This window comes from Brassica oleracea, chromosome C2, assembly GCF_000695525.1.
Source record: "Brassica oleracea var. oleracea cultivar TO1000 chromosome C2, BOL, whole genome shotgun sequence".
NCBI lineage: Eukaryota > Viridiplantae > Streptophyta > Magnoliopsida > Brassicales > Brassicaceae > Brassica > Brassica oleracea.
The window spans coordinates 24981521-24998047 of NC_027749.1; the positions used below are offsets into that span (position 1 = coordinate 24981521).

Genomic DNA, 16527 nt, shown 5'->3' on the forward strand with positions numbered 1-16527 from the left:
CAATATGAGAAGAACCGTGAGCTGGTCAAGCTTGAGATCGTCGGTTCATGGTCAGTATATGGATCGCGAACAGCTTTGTGTTTGAGATCTTTGCACCAACTCCTCTCAGCTCATGAAATAAAAACAAGGAGCATTAGATTACATGAACACCATAATCTGAACAAGATATCATCAAACAACTAAGGTATGATAAACTTATCTTTCACAGGATTTGAATTTGGCTAGAAAATCTTGTTGGTTCGGATTAGGGTTCCAAAAGACCAAGACAGCGCCGCGTATTGTTTCTGCGAGTGAGGGCGTGTCTGAGATCGGATCGACGAACGGTTTGCGCTGATGGATTCGTCTCGTCAAGAGCTTCAATTTTATATGTGGCTCGTCATCTGGCTCGTCATCTGGTTCCTCAAGGTTTGAGAGATAGATCGATTTTAAGTTGCGCCTGATTTAGGGTTTATGTGTGACGGATTTTAGGTTAGGTTTTGTCTCAGGGTTTTGGAGTTTATCGTGCTGATAACATGTTGTACATAGAGAGTTTAGAGACTGAATATTTCTCTGTGTTATTATTAATGATTAAGGGGTTCCTTTATATAAGGATTACAAGATGAATATAAATGGAAAGTATCCAAAACCTAAACTCAATAGGATTAGGAAAATTACTAATACATAATAATGGAAAGATTACATCTACTAGGAAAAGGAAAGGGTTTCCTTTTCTCCAAACTTTGTGGCCGCCTTTCTCTCTCCTAAAGTCGGCTCTCTCTCCTCTCTCTAAGGCTTCGGCCGTCTCTCCATCTTCTAGGTATTGGGCCGGTCTCGGTCCGGGTCTGGTTAATGGCAATCCACTCCATGATTTATAACAGTTTTTAATGTTTATGTGACGGACAACATGTCCAGTGGACCTAGGTTCACAGTTCTGCAGGGCACCAATCCTAACCTTCACATGTGAGCTCTTACTGACTCCCCCATATTGATGCGTTTGGCGTTACTCGAACCCAAGACTTCACCCTTTAACAACTTTCCCACAACTTTCCCACGTGACAATCTCTCACCAATTGATTTTGTCTTATAATTCATTATGGCGTCCGTCTCTTAAATCCCTTTTTACCTCCAGCCAAACCAACAACAGCACAGACGTTTTACGACCATTCCAACGCTCCATGGTTCAAAAACCGTTTCACTGAATCCGAATCCGAGAAATACTCCGTGAATCAGTCAGTACCTGCTTACCTAAAGCGGGCAAGGTTGATACCCTGAGGACTTTGGAGACGGTGGTGCTTTCCCTGAGATTCGTGTTGTTCAGTACCGTTAAAGATCAGCAGCGAGAGTGGAAGATCCCTCCATGTATTTTAAACTGGAAAAATCCGAAAGGTTACGACTATCTATCCCTCTCGATAAACGTTAAGATTAATGATAACTTTGCAGAGGCTCTGTATGTAGCTGAGTAGAAGGATAGAGAGAGGATTTTTCGATGTCCGCGGTCAAAGGTGCAATAGGAGAAGGAAAGAAAAGAGTAGGAGTTGAGAGCACGATCTGAAAACGTAGACCAAGTTGTTAATTATGACCGCGAGAGAGAGAGAAAGGGAAGGGTCAAAGGAACGGATGGATGCAGCTATGGGGAAGAAAAGCTAAGATGAGTCGAGACAAATACTTTTCAACCAAGAAAAGTCGCTTATATATCTTGACTCAAGAGTCGCTCTTGGAATGGCGTCTACTGGAGGAAAAGGCGGGGGAGGTTATGTATGATCAAATACTTTTCAACCAAGAGAAGGGAAGGGGTTTTCGCCTTCACGGTGGCGGTGGTGGCAGCTCTTCGCGGGATGACTATGGTTATATATATATATATATATATATATATATATACTACTACCAATGCACAACCACTTTTGTTACACTTCCGAGAGGTCTTGACCGGTATGTGTCTCCCATTATGAAGGCAAGGATAGATTACTCTTGACAGCTGACTGGGTTTATGAATGCGTTAGACAGGTGAGACTTATGTCTTTCAAACAGTTTCAGTGACATGTGATCTTTGAATGTAACGAATCAAAGTTGTTTCTCCAGATAACTTTCATCCAAAGGAATTGACTACACAAGACCGAGATGCAAGGTTTGGCTTGACAAGTCAGTTTCATACATAGTCTGTGCCAATGGCCTCAAGGGACAATAGCTGCCGTAAACGTGAGGTGGACAACAGACTCGTTGAAACTGGAAGGGAACAGGTTTTTCCGTGGTAGTAAGAAGGCAAAACGTTTGAGAGATGGTGAAGAAAGTGATGCGTTTCCAACCAAGTGACTTTGCTCGTCAGGAGATGGCATTGGTTGTGGAAATGACGTAGTAGCAAGTGGTCGTGAAGTTCCTGATGTGACTGATACTATTGAGGATCTGTTTTAGCAAACAAGTAAAGTGGATAAACAGGTAGCCAGACTTATATTCATGAATTGCAAATCCGCATGTATATCTGATGTTTCTGTATAATACCGTGGCATGGCAGAACGATTATGGAGGGTGTGTAGTGAAATTAATGGTGTCTCAAATTTAAACGCTGCTCATATAAGAATTCATGTTTACCTTATTTAACTCTCTGATGTGTGTTTTCAGGGTACTCGATGCATGTAATCCGCCAGGAGATGTAACTACAGGCACTTATGGAAACTTTAGTGAGACGCAGACAGAATCGCAGGTTATATAACTCTTACTCTGAAAATAATACCTTTGGAGTTTTCCATAGTTAAATCTTTTCAAGTCTGGATAATAGTCAGGTTTCTAAATCTCAGTTCCGAATTAAAAAAAACAAAAAACAAAAAACAAAAAAAGGAGCTGAGAGTGGGTAACTCTCATGTTCCAATTTATATCTTAATCCTGCTAGTAGTTTAACCATGTTCTTGTAAAATGTATCTTCCTTTCAACATTGAGTTTGTTACTCTACGAAGGTAGTCTCTGTGTGGTGGGGGAACTTGTTGCATCTTATACCTGCGTATACAGCCTAAAAACTTGTGATTCTACCACTTGACAAAGAAAACTTGCGGGTTGTTGGCTACGAGGAAAATCTTTCAGGAAGGCAGATGCTAATCGTTAGAGTCAGAACACGCAGCAGCTTAACATAAAAAAGGAGCTGAGAGTGAGGTATGTGCAGGGCCGGTTGACAAAGAGGGACAAACGGTACGACCGGTTCCCCGTATATTAATAGTTAAGGGGTCCAATTTTCTTATAAATTTATATTTTTATATAAAAAATTATAAATATAATAAATAACATAGAAAATGGCCCAAAAATATTTGATATGTATATAGTTTTATTTTCATCACAAAATATTAGTTATTAAATTTTAAAAATATTTTATACATTATCTGAATATAGCTCGTAAATGGTAAAAAAAACTTTTTTTGTCCTAGCGCCCGTAACAATGTTAAGCCGGTCCTGGGTACGTGGTCGTCATGTATTTGTAAATGTCGCAAAAGCAATCATCCGGTTGGTTGCATCAAAGTCGCACAAATCATTTGTAAGACGGACAGTTACTAAGAACACAAGTGACAGCAAAGATTCATACATCACATGAAAAAGAAAAAAAAATACAAGGCCAGAAAACATAGGATGCCAAATTATTAATTATTAAACTTGGCATTTAATAACTTAAAAGTGAAAATACATCATGGCGTTGAATAAAAGAGTGATACAATTAACAACATTTAGAGAGTCTTCACAGCAAGAAAACGAGGCTCCTTAGGCATGAACTTCTGGTTTGCATAGACATCCATATAATCTCCAAACACAAACTTTGGATACTTCTTCTCACTTCCTTCCTCCGCCGCTGGCCCAATGGCCGCCTTGTACGACGGATTGTAGAAGGAAGCAATGGACCTCCTGTTTCCTTCCTCCCTCGCCAACACCCTGTGCCATGCACTCTTGTACCTACCAAAGCCCAAATTCCATTTCAGTTCAAATACTAAACCCAAAATCAATGTTCGTTATTCCGGTTTAACTTCAAATAAACCAAACCGGTCTAATTAAAAAGCTAATAGATGTTACCTTCCGTTGCTAAGAACTTCAATCTGATCACCAGTGTTGATAACAATAGCATTAGGCATCGGCTGAACATCGATCCACTCTCCATCTTTCAACACTTGAAGGCCATCGTACTCATCGTCTTGGAACAACAAAACGACACCTCCTGCATCGGTATGAGCCCTAAGGCCATTGACAAGCTCTGGATGAGGACAAGGTGGGTAATGGCTAACTTTGGTTCCAAAGAAAGCCGTCTCTTCTCCGTCTTCCATGCCTTCGTTAAAAGCTTTCTTTATGTAACCTTCAGGCAAACCCAAGTTCTCGTCCATCACTTCCATCATCTTGCTCGCTAACTTCCTCACTTCTTCTCTGTATTCTACCATCGTCTCTCTGTTTTTTTCAGAAACAGAGCACATAAAGTTACAACCTTTGAATCGAATTTGAGACATGAGAGATAAGTTGTTTTGTTTACTTGAGGCCAGAAGTGTTGGATGGCCATTCGTTTTGGTTGTGGTCTAAGAGAGTGAAGACATCTTCCCAGTCAACGTTCTCGAGCTTCTCTCCAGAGTTTTTCTCAAGCAACTCGTTGAGTAGCTTCACGGGAGTTGAGGTCTTGAACGCTTCTTCTCTCTCTGTTTTGTAGCAATCTGAGGCCAGCTTCTTCACCTTGTTAAGAAGCTCCAATGGGATCCCATGGTTCACCAGCTGCACAGAGAAAAGAAAGAGACATAAGCTCATAAGAACAGAGAGATAAAGCTCTGTTTTTGTTTTTTGTTATTACAAAGTTCGAACCTGGAAAAACCCCCATTCTTCGCAAGCTTTAGCGATTTCAGAGAGTGTCTTCTCCCTTTCTTCGCCATTGATCTTGGAGAAATCTATCACAGGAATCGCCATTGATGTGTGTTAAGGCAAAACAAAAAGGCTCTGTTTTTGGAAAGTCAAAGACAGACTCTGTTTTTTTCTTAATTAGATTTAGTTGTGAGGATTATGGAAAGCTTAGACATGTATTTATACTACTCCCAGTTTTTTTTCTCGTTTTGTTTTTTGTTTTTCTCTCTAAAGAAATTAGATTTAAATTGTCAACTGTTCATTTTTACTTTATGATTGTATTATTTGTTTTATTTAATTATTGATATGCTAAAGAGCCTAACTATACCTTTGAATATTACATTCATGTCTAAGAAAGGTTAAAATAAATTATATGCACTGAAAACGATGTGTTTAGGAGATTTGATTGTTATGTATCAGTTTCAGTTAAGTCCACCTAATCTACTTGACTTTTAATTTTTATGCATTAAAAATGGTAAAAAGAGTTACATTTGCGTAATATTTGGACATTTATGATCTCGTCAGGCTTTGACCGATATGTTATTCATACGGACACGTACCTACTTATGAAGACTATTTACTATTTGCATGGCAATGTCAATGAAAATATCATTTTAATTCCTTCAAAAACTGAATCAGACTATTTCATTTTTTGACCGAATAAGACTAATTCATTTTATTTTATTTTGCTAAAAAACTATTTCATTGTTCAAAGAATAAAAGTGGATTTCAAATACCAACACATCCATTTACAAAATTACCAAATACATATATTGTAAAATATTCACTAAATAACACTAATGTCATCATAATATTTTACCAAAATCATTTTGTAATTTTTAATAACGACTTACAACCGAAGCATTTTTAACTTTGTTGTTTTTAATTTTTATAAAGTACTAATCCCCTCTAGTTTTAACGGATACTATTAGATTTATTGAACGGGTATCTTAAATCAACAACATAGATCTACAATATTTTTTAATGCAAATGCGCTAATGTAATTTACCGGTTCAATATGTTTTGTTTCATTGCTCTTCAATCCGAATATAGATGACTGCATAGATAGATATATTCTTCTATTTTGTGAATCAACAATATTGGTGATCTTTGGTTCGACTATGGCTTTTTGTAAAAGTTTAGTCGTAAATAAATCGATTGTAGTTCTAAAGTTGTTGCTGTAGATTTTTTTTTTTTGCAAAAACTTTTGTTGTAGTTAAATTTGTTGTAGCTATAAGTCATAGGCTGTAAATGTTTTAAAATAAAATATGTGAAATATGTGATGTATATATAAAATAATTATTTTTATTGTATATATAAAATAATTATTTTTGTCAATTAAAATAATTTATATTAATACTTTTTATAAATTATCAAAATTTATTATTATTTAAAATATTTCAATAATTTAAAAACACCAAAATTAAATTAAAATATTTATAAATGTTTTTATTATGATTATCAAATTTATTTTTTATTATAGATAATTTTTTCATTTTACAGATTCTACAGCCTATAGAAGAAGATGTAGGTTTTTTTTGTCTAAAATACAAAAAAAAAAAATTTGCTTTATTCTTTTTGTTGTAGCTTTAAAAGTAAAGCTGAAGTATAATTGGTAAAAAATAATAGAAAATTTGATGTAGGTTTTAACTTTTAAAAATAAAACTACAACATAATTATTAAAGTTTAGTGATTTAAAAGTAAGTAAAACTAAACTACGGAGATAAAGCTTAACCAATCATCTCTATTATGTCATGAACTTATTATGTCTAACTATGACCATCATTTCTTAACATTCATACCGACAAACATATTATGTCATGGATTTAGTGAGTAGATTAAATGTAGATATTTTATTTTGGAATAAAAAAATTGTGATGAAAGCCAGTTAAAAAAAACTGTGAATCAAACTAAACTCCTGTGAATCAAACTAAACTATCTTAGTTTATAAAATGATTTTTTAAAAAGTTTATAAAAATGATAATCTCAATAGTGATCAGGAGTTCAGGACCACACAGTAAACATGTTGTTTAGGATGTCAGATAAAAAATAAGCGAAAGTTCAACATCATGGAGTATGCACTTAACAAATTAAAAATAGTAGAGGTTATTTTAAGGTTAGTCCTATTTTTTTGTTAATTTATCCTTAATCATACGCCTTCACTTTAAAATTATAATGGGATAAATCAAATCATACATGATTAGTTAACATAAAGAGAAAGAGATATATAATTGAAGCATCTTCTTAAGTTATTATAGACATCTTCGTTTTAGCAAAAAAAAAAAAAGACATAGATCTCCGTTTTATATAATTGAAGCATCTTCTTAAGTTATTAGTTATGAACGTGGAAAGTAATAATAGGTTTGCGAATTCTATCTAAAAATGATAATTAAATAGACTTTTGTTTCCATGGTATGCGTGGACAAATTAGGAACATGAAGGATTTATTCCCATACTGATATCAATGTAAAAAACATATACATTTTTTTTGTAAAGCTACTAAATATAATAGGGAAAGATAATTTTCTTTTTGTCGTCATAGTAGATGATAACAGCAAAAAATTATAGAGGAAAGTTATTAGTTGAAATAATGGTCTTTACAGCACAGCCATCTCTGCAGTGCACATGAGCAGGTGATGCTTCATTTTGTCTTTAAGGCCAAATCTCAATGCCTTTGTCTGACTGAATAAAAACACTGTAACAAATTCATATATATATATAATATTCAATTTTGAATGATCTTTTAGTATTATCAAAATAGATATTGAGATCAATATTTTTCAAAAAAAAAAAAGAAAAGAAAAAGATATTGAGATAAATATTGCAACTAATGATGATCAAATAATCTAATTTTGTTGCAAATTTAAGTTTTGGTCAAAGTCGGTAGAAATTAGAAAATAGATCATGTCTGAAAAGTTGAAGTGGTTGACTGTTTAACAGATTATTTATCTATGTTTGTTTTTGATGTACTGATGTACTCCCGGAGTTGTACTTGTCGGTGCATGTGTGTGCATAAATGTTTTCTTCTTCTGCATGCATGATAGATCGTAAATTATCATAGCTTGTGATATAGAGTTAGAATTAGGTCTTAATTATTTGATTTTGCTAGTAGTTATGATAGTGAGTTGCTATATGGATCTCTCTGTTGTATGTTTGCTAGTATTATTGACATTATTAATGCATTTCCATCTCATAATTATTTGTTTTTGTTAGTAGTTATGACAGTGTTTTGTTATATGGATCGCTGTTATATGTTTGCTATTAGTTTAGTTGTTATTAATACATTTCCATCTCATAATTATTTGATTTTGCTAGTAGTTATGATAGTGATTTTGTTATATGAATATCTGTGTTGTGTTTGCTAGTAGTATATATTGACATTATTTATTTATGCATCATTTCATGGCTATGTATTAGTTGATATGCTCCCACTATTTCACATGCATACAGTCAATGCGCCATTATAAACCCTAATAAATATAGTAATTATATATATATATATATATACCAAACAATCAAAGCAAGCATAAACTAAATCCACAATAAAAAGGACCTTTCTTTCCAAATTGTTAAAAAGCAAAGCCGTCCATGATCACATGGGACTACACTTGGAAGTGGTGTTTGTGTTATTAAATTATTGGTTAATAATCGTTCATTTGCTTGTGTTTCAAAAAAAAAAAGTGTTTCAAAAAAAAAAATCGTTCATTTGCTTTAAGTAAAATAAAACTGTAGATACTTTATCATCCAAATGCATTCCCCCGTGCCACTGGTTTAGTAGGATCAACGAGTAATAATAATACTGACAACAAAAATAAACATAAAAATAATACTGAAAACTATATAACTATTAATTTATTTTTGAAGAAACCTATATTCTCCTCTCCTTTTAGAATGTAAGTTATCTAAGAATTTTTTAATATATGTAATAAATGTTAATTTTGACTTTACCGAAAATGGTGTGACAAAATTTATTATAACTTTATTTATTATTGGTTAAATTGTTTGAATATATATTTTTAACAATACTTTTTAATTCTTGTGTTTTAGTTAAATTGAGTATGTAATAAAAAGTAAGAAAATATTGGATTATTTAGTCTTGAAGGACGATTGAGTGAATCACATGGGGCTGAGTAATCTATGTCTCTTTTATGTTGCAGCAATCGAATCTATGGACTAAAACCTAGTGGGCGTATTACTACTTATATAAACTATATATAAATTAACAAAATAAAAAACATTATCTTCTTGTTTTGCTGCTTGACTCTATGGTGTTAATTCATATTAATAAAACTTTCATTACGAATATATTTACTTCCGGAGAAAATGAAGACACATTAACTAAATGTACTTAGTCCGCAAAGTAAACAGTGAGACGTGGTCGGTTTGCTTCCATGTATTTTGGAGTACCTAATTGACCATATTAACTTATTAAGTCTTTAATCTTTCACTTCTCTTAACCGTTACCGACATTGCATGTAAATCAAATTGCATGGATAACAGAATCAATGTACATAGAAAGATATTACACGTCATGGTCTACGATATATTTTTGGCTTTCCATCGACGCAGAGGAGCCAACTTCAAGTGCAATTTATTGTAAACTAATTAACTGTATTATCAAAAGTCAAACTATCTTATATAAATCTTAATTTCTTTCACCCATTTTTTACGTTTTAACAACTTTGGGTTGATTATATTCTATAGTTTTAACTTTTAATCACTCTTTATTTGCTAACGTGTCCATGCTAAACTTTTAATATTAAAACCGGTTTGCATAAAAGCGATACTTGGTTCAATGAAGCTAACCCAAAACCTGAATACTCTGGCTCATCAAGAAGGTTCACACGGCCTTAGAAACAAAGTAGAAACGTTATTGTCTGAAAGACTGAACAACCAACCAGTTTATGATGAATCGATCTAGGCACGCAGGTTCGGTATGTTGGAATTCTTCGGGTCGGTTAGTTCGGACTTTTCAAATTCGGTTAGCTTGAATTGGCTGAAAAACTCAGCGAATTGAACCAAAAAAGTTTGGCTTGATTCAATTTTTTGCTAGTTTGATTTCAAAAATTTATATCCAACTCGAGTTCGGTTAAATTTCAGTTTAAATTGGTAAAAATTTTAAAAATAGTTATTTTGGTTACTTCGGTTCAGAATTTTGGTTAAAAAATATATTTTATTTGGGGAGACAAACTATTTTTCCACGAAAACTATGACATAGATGTCTCCCAAAGTATAGACTCATTCTATATATCCTCGAGAGAAAAGTTCTCGACCTATTTTCCCATGAAACTCAAATCGTTAATCGCAAGACCAAACCATATAACTCATAAACAGAACCGAAACCTGGTTCAGGACTAACCATATATACCCATGACTGACCCGATCTGTTGACCCTGTCTGGAAAATCCCAAATCTGACATATGAACCCTAAAAAGCAATTGTGAGGAGAGAGGATTAAACTGAAGCTGGAAACAGAAGATTGAAGAAGAAGGGAAGTTCAATGGCGTTTGAATTAAACGCAGATGGTGATGATACTTATGACCAAGAAGCAGAGGAGATGATCAGAATGAAATAGAGCAATTGGCACGAGACTTCGTCCATGAGTCTTCTGTTCGTTATGATGAGTGTCCAGAAAGTGATGATGAGAAAGAGAAAGGGTTGAAGAAGGTGCCAATGGCGTTTACTCATAATTTCTCCATTAGAAAGAAATAATTTGTTAAAATAAAACTCATGATTGAAGAAGATGATGAACAGTACTCGAAATTGACGTTGAACTGTAACAAGAATAGGTTATTTTCAAACGAAAGTGATGATGAACAGTACTTCGCATAGAAATAAGTGCTCTGTTTCTGAAGAAAGTTTCTCATAATTTGACGTGTAGTTTAAGACCTTTTGGTTATGTTGGTGAAAATGGGTGCTCTGTTTCTAAAGAAAGCTTCAAAATTTATTGGATATAAACTCTTCATACACAATGACAATTGATATTTGGTTGGCTTCCAAACGAAAGTGATGATGAACAGTACTCCGTAAGTGATGATGAACAAGATCTTAATCGGGTCTGGGATTTTAATACTGGTTTGATTGAAGTTTTCGGATCTTAATCGGGTCAAACATTGGTCTATTGCCGATTTTAGTAAGCTTTTGGTTTTAATTAAGTCAAGTTAACCGATAAATCTAATTTTGATGGGTCTACAGATTTCGAACTAAAAGTACATGGGGATATAAGTATTCATTCAAAGTTCCACGGAGAAATAAGAGGTGAACTTTTTTCTCGGGGATTATATAGAATGAGCCAATACTTCGAGAGGCATCTGGTGCTATGTAGTACTTTTCGTGGGGAAATAGCTCGTAGACCCATTTTGTTTTAAAAAAAATCAAACTAAGCAATTACCAAACCGAACCAAAAACTCTTTTAACTTGCCGAACTGAACCAAACCTCCTAACCAAACTGACCAGAAAACCGAACATCTTGGTTCGGTTAAAACCGCATGCCTAAATCAATGGACCAATACCAGTTTCTGATAATGAACCAAAGGACAAAAACCAGTTTACAATCTGAACCGTAACAATCTGCTGGTTTCAACTTCAATTACAACTTTACAACAATTGAAATGGATCCTAAGCCAATCAGACAAAAACCAAACATGTCCAAAAACACTTAGAACCAGCTGCTGTGAGATGTACTTGTCAATCACACAAAGGCTCATTGACCAAAAGATTCATCTTCTCATTAAGAAACCTGACCACATCATCTCTACTCTCTTTCAAAAGCAGCTGTCTTAATCTCCCAAACGTCACACCCGATGGTCTAATCCCCATCTCAATCATCTCCTCCAACAAAACACAAGCCCTTTGAGTATCACCCTCCTCGCACAACCCATTAATAAGAACAGCAAAAGTATGCATACTCGGAAAAACACCCTTTTTCCTCATGCGCCTCCACACTTTATTAGCAGTCTCCATCTCTTTCTTCTCACAAAACATCTTTATCATCATCGTGTATGTGTCTGCATCTGGCTCACACACTCTGATCATCTTCCTAAACACATCAAACGCTTCGTCTTTCTCACCGCATTCTATCAAATGGCGTAGAATGATGTTACATGTCTTGGAGTTAGGCGTCACACCTTTACTCTTCATCTCTTTCAAAACCCTATACACATTCTTAATCTTATTCGCCTTGCAAAACGCGCCTATCAACGAGTTAAAAACCGCTACATCTGCTTCTACACCACTTCTCTCCATCTCTAGAAACGTCTCCACAGCCTCTTCAAGACGGTTCTCTGTTCCGTAAGTATGCACAAGCACACTATAGATGAAACTCGTCGGCTTGCAGATCCTTGAATCCATACTCCTCACAACCCCAAGAGCTTCATCGACTCTTCCAGCTTTACACAATATATCAACCATTGTACTGTAAGTCACTACATCAGGCTCGCAACCAGCATCAATCATCTCCCTGAACACCTCTCTCGCCTTAGGCAAGTTTGGTTCTTTCCCCCATCCACCAAGCAATATACTATAAGTTTTGGAGTCAGGCACAAACCTCTCTCTCGTCGTCTCGAATATCTCCTGAGCTTTCCTCACGTTCTTGGACTTACACAAGGCACTCAACAGCCCATTAAAAGCAGCAAGATTCTGCGCCAAATCATACTTCTCCATCACGTTAAACGCGTAAACCGCCTCGTCCACCTTCTGCGCCCTCGCGTACTTCCTCATCACTATACAAAAGGTCTCCACGTTTAGCATCTTCTTCTTCCTCATCGAGTTGATGAGGTCCCACATGAGCTTATACTGCTTTATCTTGGCTGTGGACTCGATCATCATGTGGTAGGCACGGACGCTGTGTTCGTAGTGGCGTTGCTTTTCAGACCACTGGAAGAATCTGTATGCTAACAGACCAGCGTTCCTGAATCTGTTGAGGATGTCTTCTGCTACTTCTGGTGAGACCCTTAAGCCAGTTTGGTCTAGTGCTGATTCGAGAACCTGTTGGGGAGAAGACATCATTACTTTGGATATTTTCTTTGTTACTTCCGCAACGTCAATGACTTGTCCACTTGTACTATATAGCTTTGCAGATACAAATCTTGATTGATTGTTGAGAACTCTGATCGCCATATTGAGTAGAAGCCAGAACACAGCAGCAAAGCTGTAAGTTCATAGAAAAAAAAATAAGTTAAAAGTGAATGAGGCATTTCGTCGAACAGGTGATGGGCATGCATGAAAACAAAAGTCAATGTACGCACAAAACTGATATATATACATGTATATATGAATATTATCAGACAATGGTAGGCTTTACCTTTTCGGAATAGTGGTTTCGTCTACAGGAACAATGTTTTTGCTCGCCGGAGGATTATAAACCTGTCGGCGACAGAGAGCGCCGAGTGACGAAAGACTAGAAGATAGGCCTGGGCAAAATAACCGGAACCGAAGAACCGAACCGGAACCGAACCGAAATACCCGAAACCGGAACCGGACCAATACCCTCAAATACCCGAACGGTTCCTATATTTTAATATCCGAAATAACCGAACCGAACCGGAACCGAACCAAGAACCGAACGGGTACCCGAATATATAAAAATATTAATTATATATACATATAACATCATTAAATATATATTTTAAATTTAAAATTCTATTAAAAGTATCTGAAAATAGTTTATGATAACTAAATTATTATAAAGTATCCAAACTACCCGAAAGTATCCGAAAGTATCCGGATAGTTTTATCCGAAATATCCAAAGTAATCCAAAATATCCAAATTTTTTATGTAAATCATCTTAATTATTTGATATTTTACCTTAAATAACCGATATTTTATCCAAATTATCCGAACTACCCGAACTATCCGAACCCGAACCGGATCCAAATGAGAACCGAACTTTTTCCGGATATTTTTCGGTTCCTACATTTACTATCCGAACCGAACCGAACCCGAAACTATCCGAACCGAACCGAACCGAAAATAGGTCAAGTACTAAATGGATCCTCTAGCCCCTATCCGAACTACCCGAAACCCGAAATACCCGAACCGAACCGAACCGATACCCGAAATGCCCAGGCCTACTAGAAGACAGACGATACGCAGCGTTTCGAAGGTGAGATAAATTGGGTCATATGTAAAAGCCCAACAGGAGTGAAATAGAAAGCCCATTAAACCCAGTAGGCGAATACAGAACGCCAACTAAAACAAATGTAAGCTCCTCAGATTTTGCCGTGGGCTTGGGTCGTGGTGATGATACAGGCGAGATGTGTGCAAGCAATACAACAAATGTGTTTTATTTCAACAATTCCAATAATGAAGCTCCGTTTCTTGATTCCATGGTGGTCGTTTGAAATTTGGTTAGACTTTTTGACAAATGTCATCATAATGCCTTTGTACAGTTTCTAAGACAAAACTGTAATCTTTTGCAGGCAAGACAAAAGTTAAGTGGTTATACCCTTTTGCGTTTCACGTAGGGAAAAAGGGTCATTGATCATTTCAAAGTGTGAATTGTTTTGTTTGGTTTCATTTTTCACTGTCTAGACCACGAAAGACCGCGTGTGTGCTGTAACTATTTTAGAGCACTTAAATAATTTATATTTGAAATCTTTGTAGCCCTTTAAGTCTGTCGACCTATTACTATTAGTACTATATCTATCAGTGGCATTGTGTTGTTATAACAAAACTGAATAAAATAAGCAGTTTTCAGATGTATTTAGTTAAAATTCAAATCCTTTTTGGGTAGACTCTTCATAATAGCCTCGGTTCTCCCTGGTCTAGAGATTAAAAAGATGCAATTTTTGTCAAGGTAGATTCTAAATAAACCGAGTTTGATGAATATTAGATATGGTGGCCATTGTATAATTGAAAAGTTGTGGTAATGGTGGGGACAAGTTGAAACAAGTCAAATTACGCAGATGAACTTCTCTAATCTTTCCCGCCACCAACCTCTATCTTCCTCTAATCTCGCCTCTCATCTCTCTTTCTCTCTCCTATCTTCTGTTTTGTCATAATATAAGGACATTAATCACATTCTTAATGCAAAACTAAACTCACATAAGCATAACAAAACAAATGCCGATTATTATCATTGACGATTCTTTCAAGAGACCAGGAACTGTGCCTTTCAGCTGGGAGATCCGACCCGGTGTACCCAAGACCCCACCCGGAAACACACCTCTTCTCCAACTCCAACCTCCCAATTACCTCTCTCCTCTCCGTTTGAAACCATTGTCTCACTCTCAACCATTTCTCCCGCCGGCGCTTTCTCCGCCGTCGTCTTCTTTCATCTCCAAATCCAAGAGCCGTTCTTTATCTCCTCTCGCTCCTTCCTTCTCTACTCCATCAAAGCTCAAACCGCCACCACGGTCGCACTCTGGTTTCTACTCTTCGGGACCATCTTTCCGTTCTACCCCGCGTGCTTTCTCGGAGCGGTGGCAGTTAAACCGTACTAACCGGATCTTAACCCGATCAGAGTCCGATCCCAGACCGGACTTTGCTTTTGCCGGACTCGGGTGTTTCCCGACACCTAAGTTCAGGTTGAGAAAGAACAAGAGCGGTGGTGGTCTGAGAAAAACCGGGTCAAGGTTGGAGCGTGGTTACTGCTCCTATATGGAGACGATGTCGCCGAGGACTGTTTCTAACCGGAGATCAGTGTCTCTGAGATGGGACTCGCCGAAGTCGTCGTCGTTCTCTTCCCTCCGATTCTCGCCACGTCTCGCTAACGAAGCTGAATGGGCCGGGTTTGGACTATTTTGAGCATATATTAATTAAATGGGCCGATATTAGTTCTTTAGCCATCCGATTCTGAACCAACAAAAGTCTAATCAATTTGGCGTAGAATGTAATATTCTAAAATGTAGGGTCATAAAACGTCTGCTAATAGAGTTAACATCTTTGTAATTCTCTATTTAATGTTGGATTGTGGGTGTCTAAAAGACAAATCCAAAACTTGGAGGCTCTGAGTGAAGGAAGAAAGACTGTAAGGAGTAAAACTAAAATATTTTTCTATATAGAATGGTCATGTATTTCTTTCAAAAAAGGGAATGCGGCAACTCTGAAAATAAGTGAAGAGCTGAAACTAGGGCTGGGAAAAAAAACCGAATCCGAAAAACTGAACCGATCCCGATCCGAAAAAGTAGTACCGAACCTGAAACGAAATTGATTAAATATCCGAACGGGTTTAAAATTTTGGTATCTAAAGAACCGAATCCGAACCCGACCCGAACCGAAGTATTTCGGGTATCCGAATGTATTCGAAATAGATTTATATACATAAAAATATTAATTATTTTTAGATTTAATGTATACTAAAAACACCCAAAATATATAAGACACTTTTAAATTGTTTAAGATATTTGAAAATATATACAAATAGTTAAAATATACTCAAAACACCAAAAATACTTGAAATATCTATTGATTATCTATCGAAATATTGAAACCAAGCCAATTTATATGTAAGTTTAGGTATTTTAACATATGTTATTCAAATTTTATGTGATATTTTATTTTATTAATAGATTTTGAGAAATTTAAAGCATATGATGAATTTTTAAATTTTAAAAATCATTTAAATGGGTTATCCGAACCCGAACCGAACCCGCAAAGATCTGAACCGAACCCGAACCGAAATTTAGAAATACCCGATTGGGACTAAAATCGTTGACCCCGAAAACCCGAAACCCGAATAGACCCAAACCGAATCCGAA

At 36.0% G+C, this 16527-nt stretch overlaps 3 protein-coding genes and 1 long non-coding RNA gene across 6 annotated transcripts; 2 read left to right on the top strand and 2 right to left on the bottom strand.

Moving 5' to 3' along the window:
• Positions 1-1060: 1060 nt before the first annotated feature.
• On the top strand, positions 1061-3211 carry LOC106324898. 3 transcript variants are annotated; one of them, XR_001266759.1, is made up of 4 exons: positions 1061-1983; positions 2059-2412; positions 2596-2677; positions 2928-3210. It is a non-coding gene; the product is annotated as an uncharacterized LOC106324898 (long non-coding RNA). The 3 variants fall into 3 exon arrangements; XR_001266760.1 differs by having other exon boundaries at positions 2932-3210; XR_001266758.1 differs by having other exon boundaries at positions 1062-1983; positions 2596-3211.
• A 314-nt stretch (positions 3212-3525) lies between these two features.
• LOC106325048 (1-aminocyclopropane-1-carboxylate oxidase 5) lies at positions 3526-4989 on the bottom strand. Its single transcript, XM_013763070.1, has 4 exons — positions 4792-4989; positions 4472-4704; positions 4024-4389; positions 3526-3906 (listed from the first exon to the last, which is right to left on the bottom strand). Exons 1-4 carry the CDS (start codon positions 4891-4893, stop codon positions 3684-3686), a joined length of 924 nt encoding a protein of 307 aa, XP_013618524.1. The 5' UTR covers positions 4894-4989; the 3' UTR covers positions 3526-3683.
• Positions 4990-11350: 6361 nt separating this feature from the next.
• LOC106325037 (pentatricopeptide repeat-containing protein At1g77360, mitochondrial) lies at positions 11351-13214 on the bottom strand. The gene is made up of 2 exons (XM_013763058.1): positions 13130-13214; positions 11351-12976 (listed from the first exon to the last, which is right to left on the bottom strand). Exon 2 carries the CDS (start codon positions 12943-12945, stop codon positions 11515-11517), a length of 1431 nt encoding a protein of 476 aa, XP_013618512.1. The 5' UTR covers positions 12946-12976; positions 13130-13214; the 3' UTR covers positions 11351-11514.
• Positions 13215-14794: 1580 nt separating this feature from the next.
• LOC106326455 lies at positions 14795-15589 on the top strand. The gene has a single exon (XM_013764432.1). The coding sequence runs from the start codon at positions 14891-14893 to the stop codon at positions 15572-15574; it is 684 nt and encodes a 227-aa protein (XP_013619886.1). The 5' UTR covers positions 14795-14890; the 3' UTR covers positions 15575-15589.
• Positions 15590-16527: the final 938 nt, after the last annotated feature.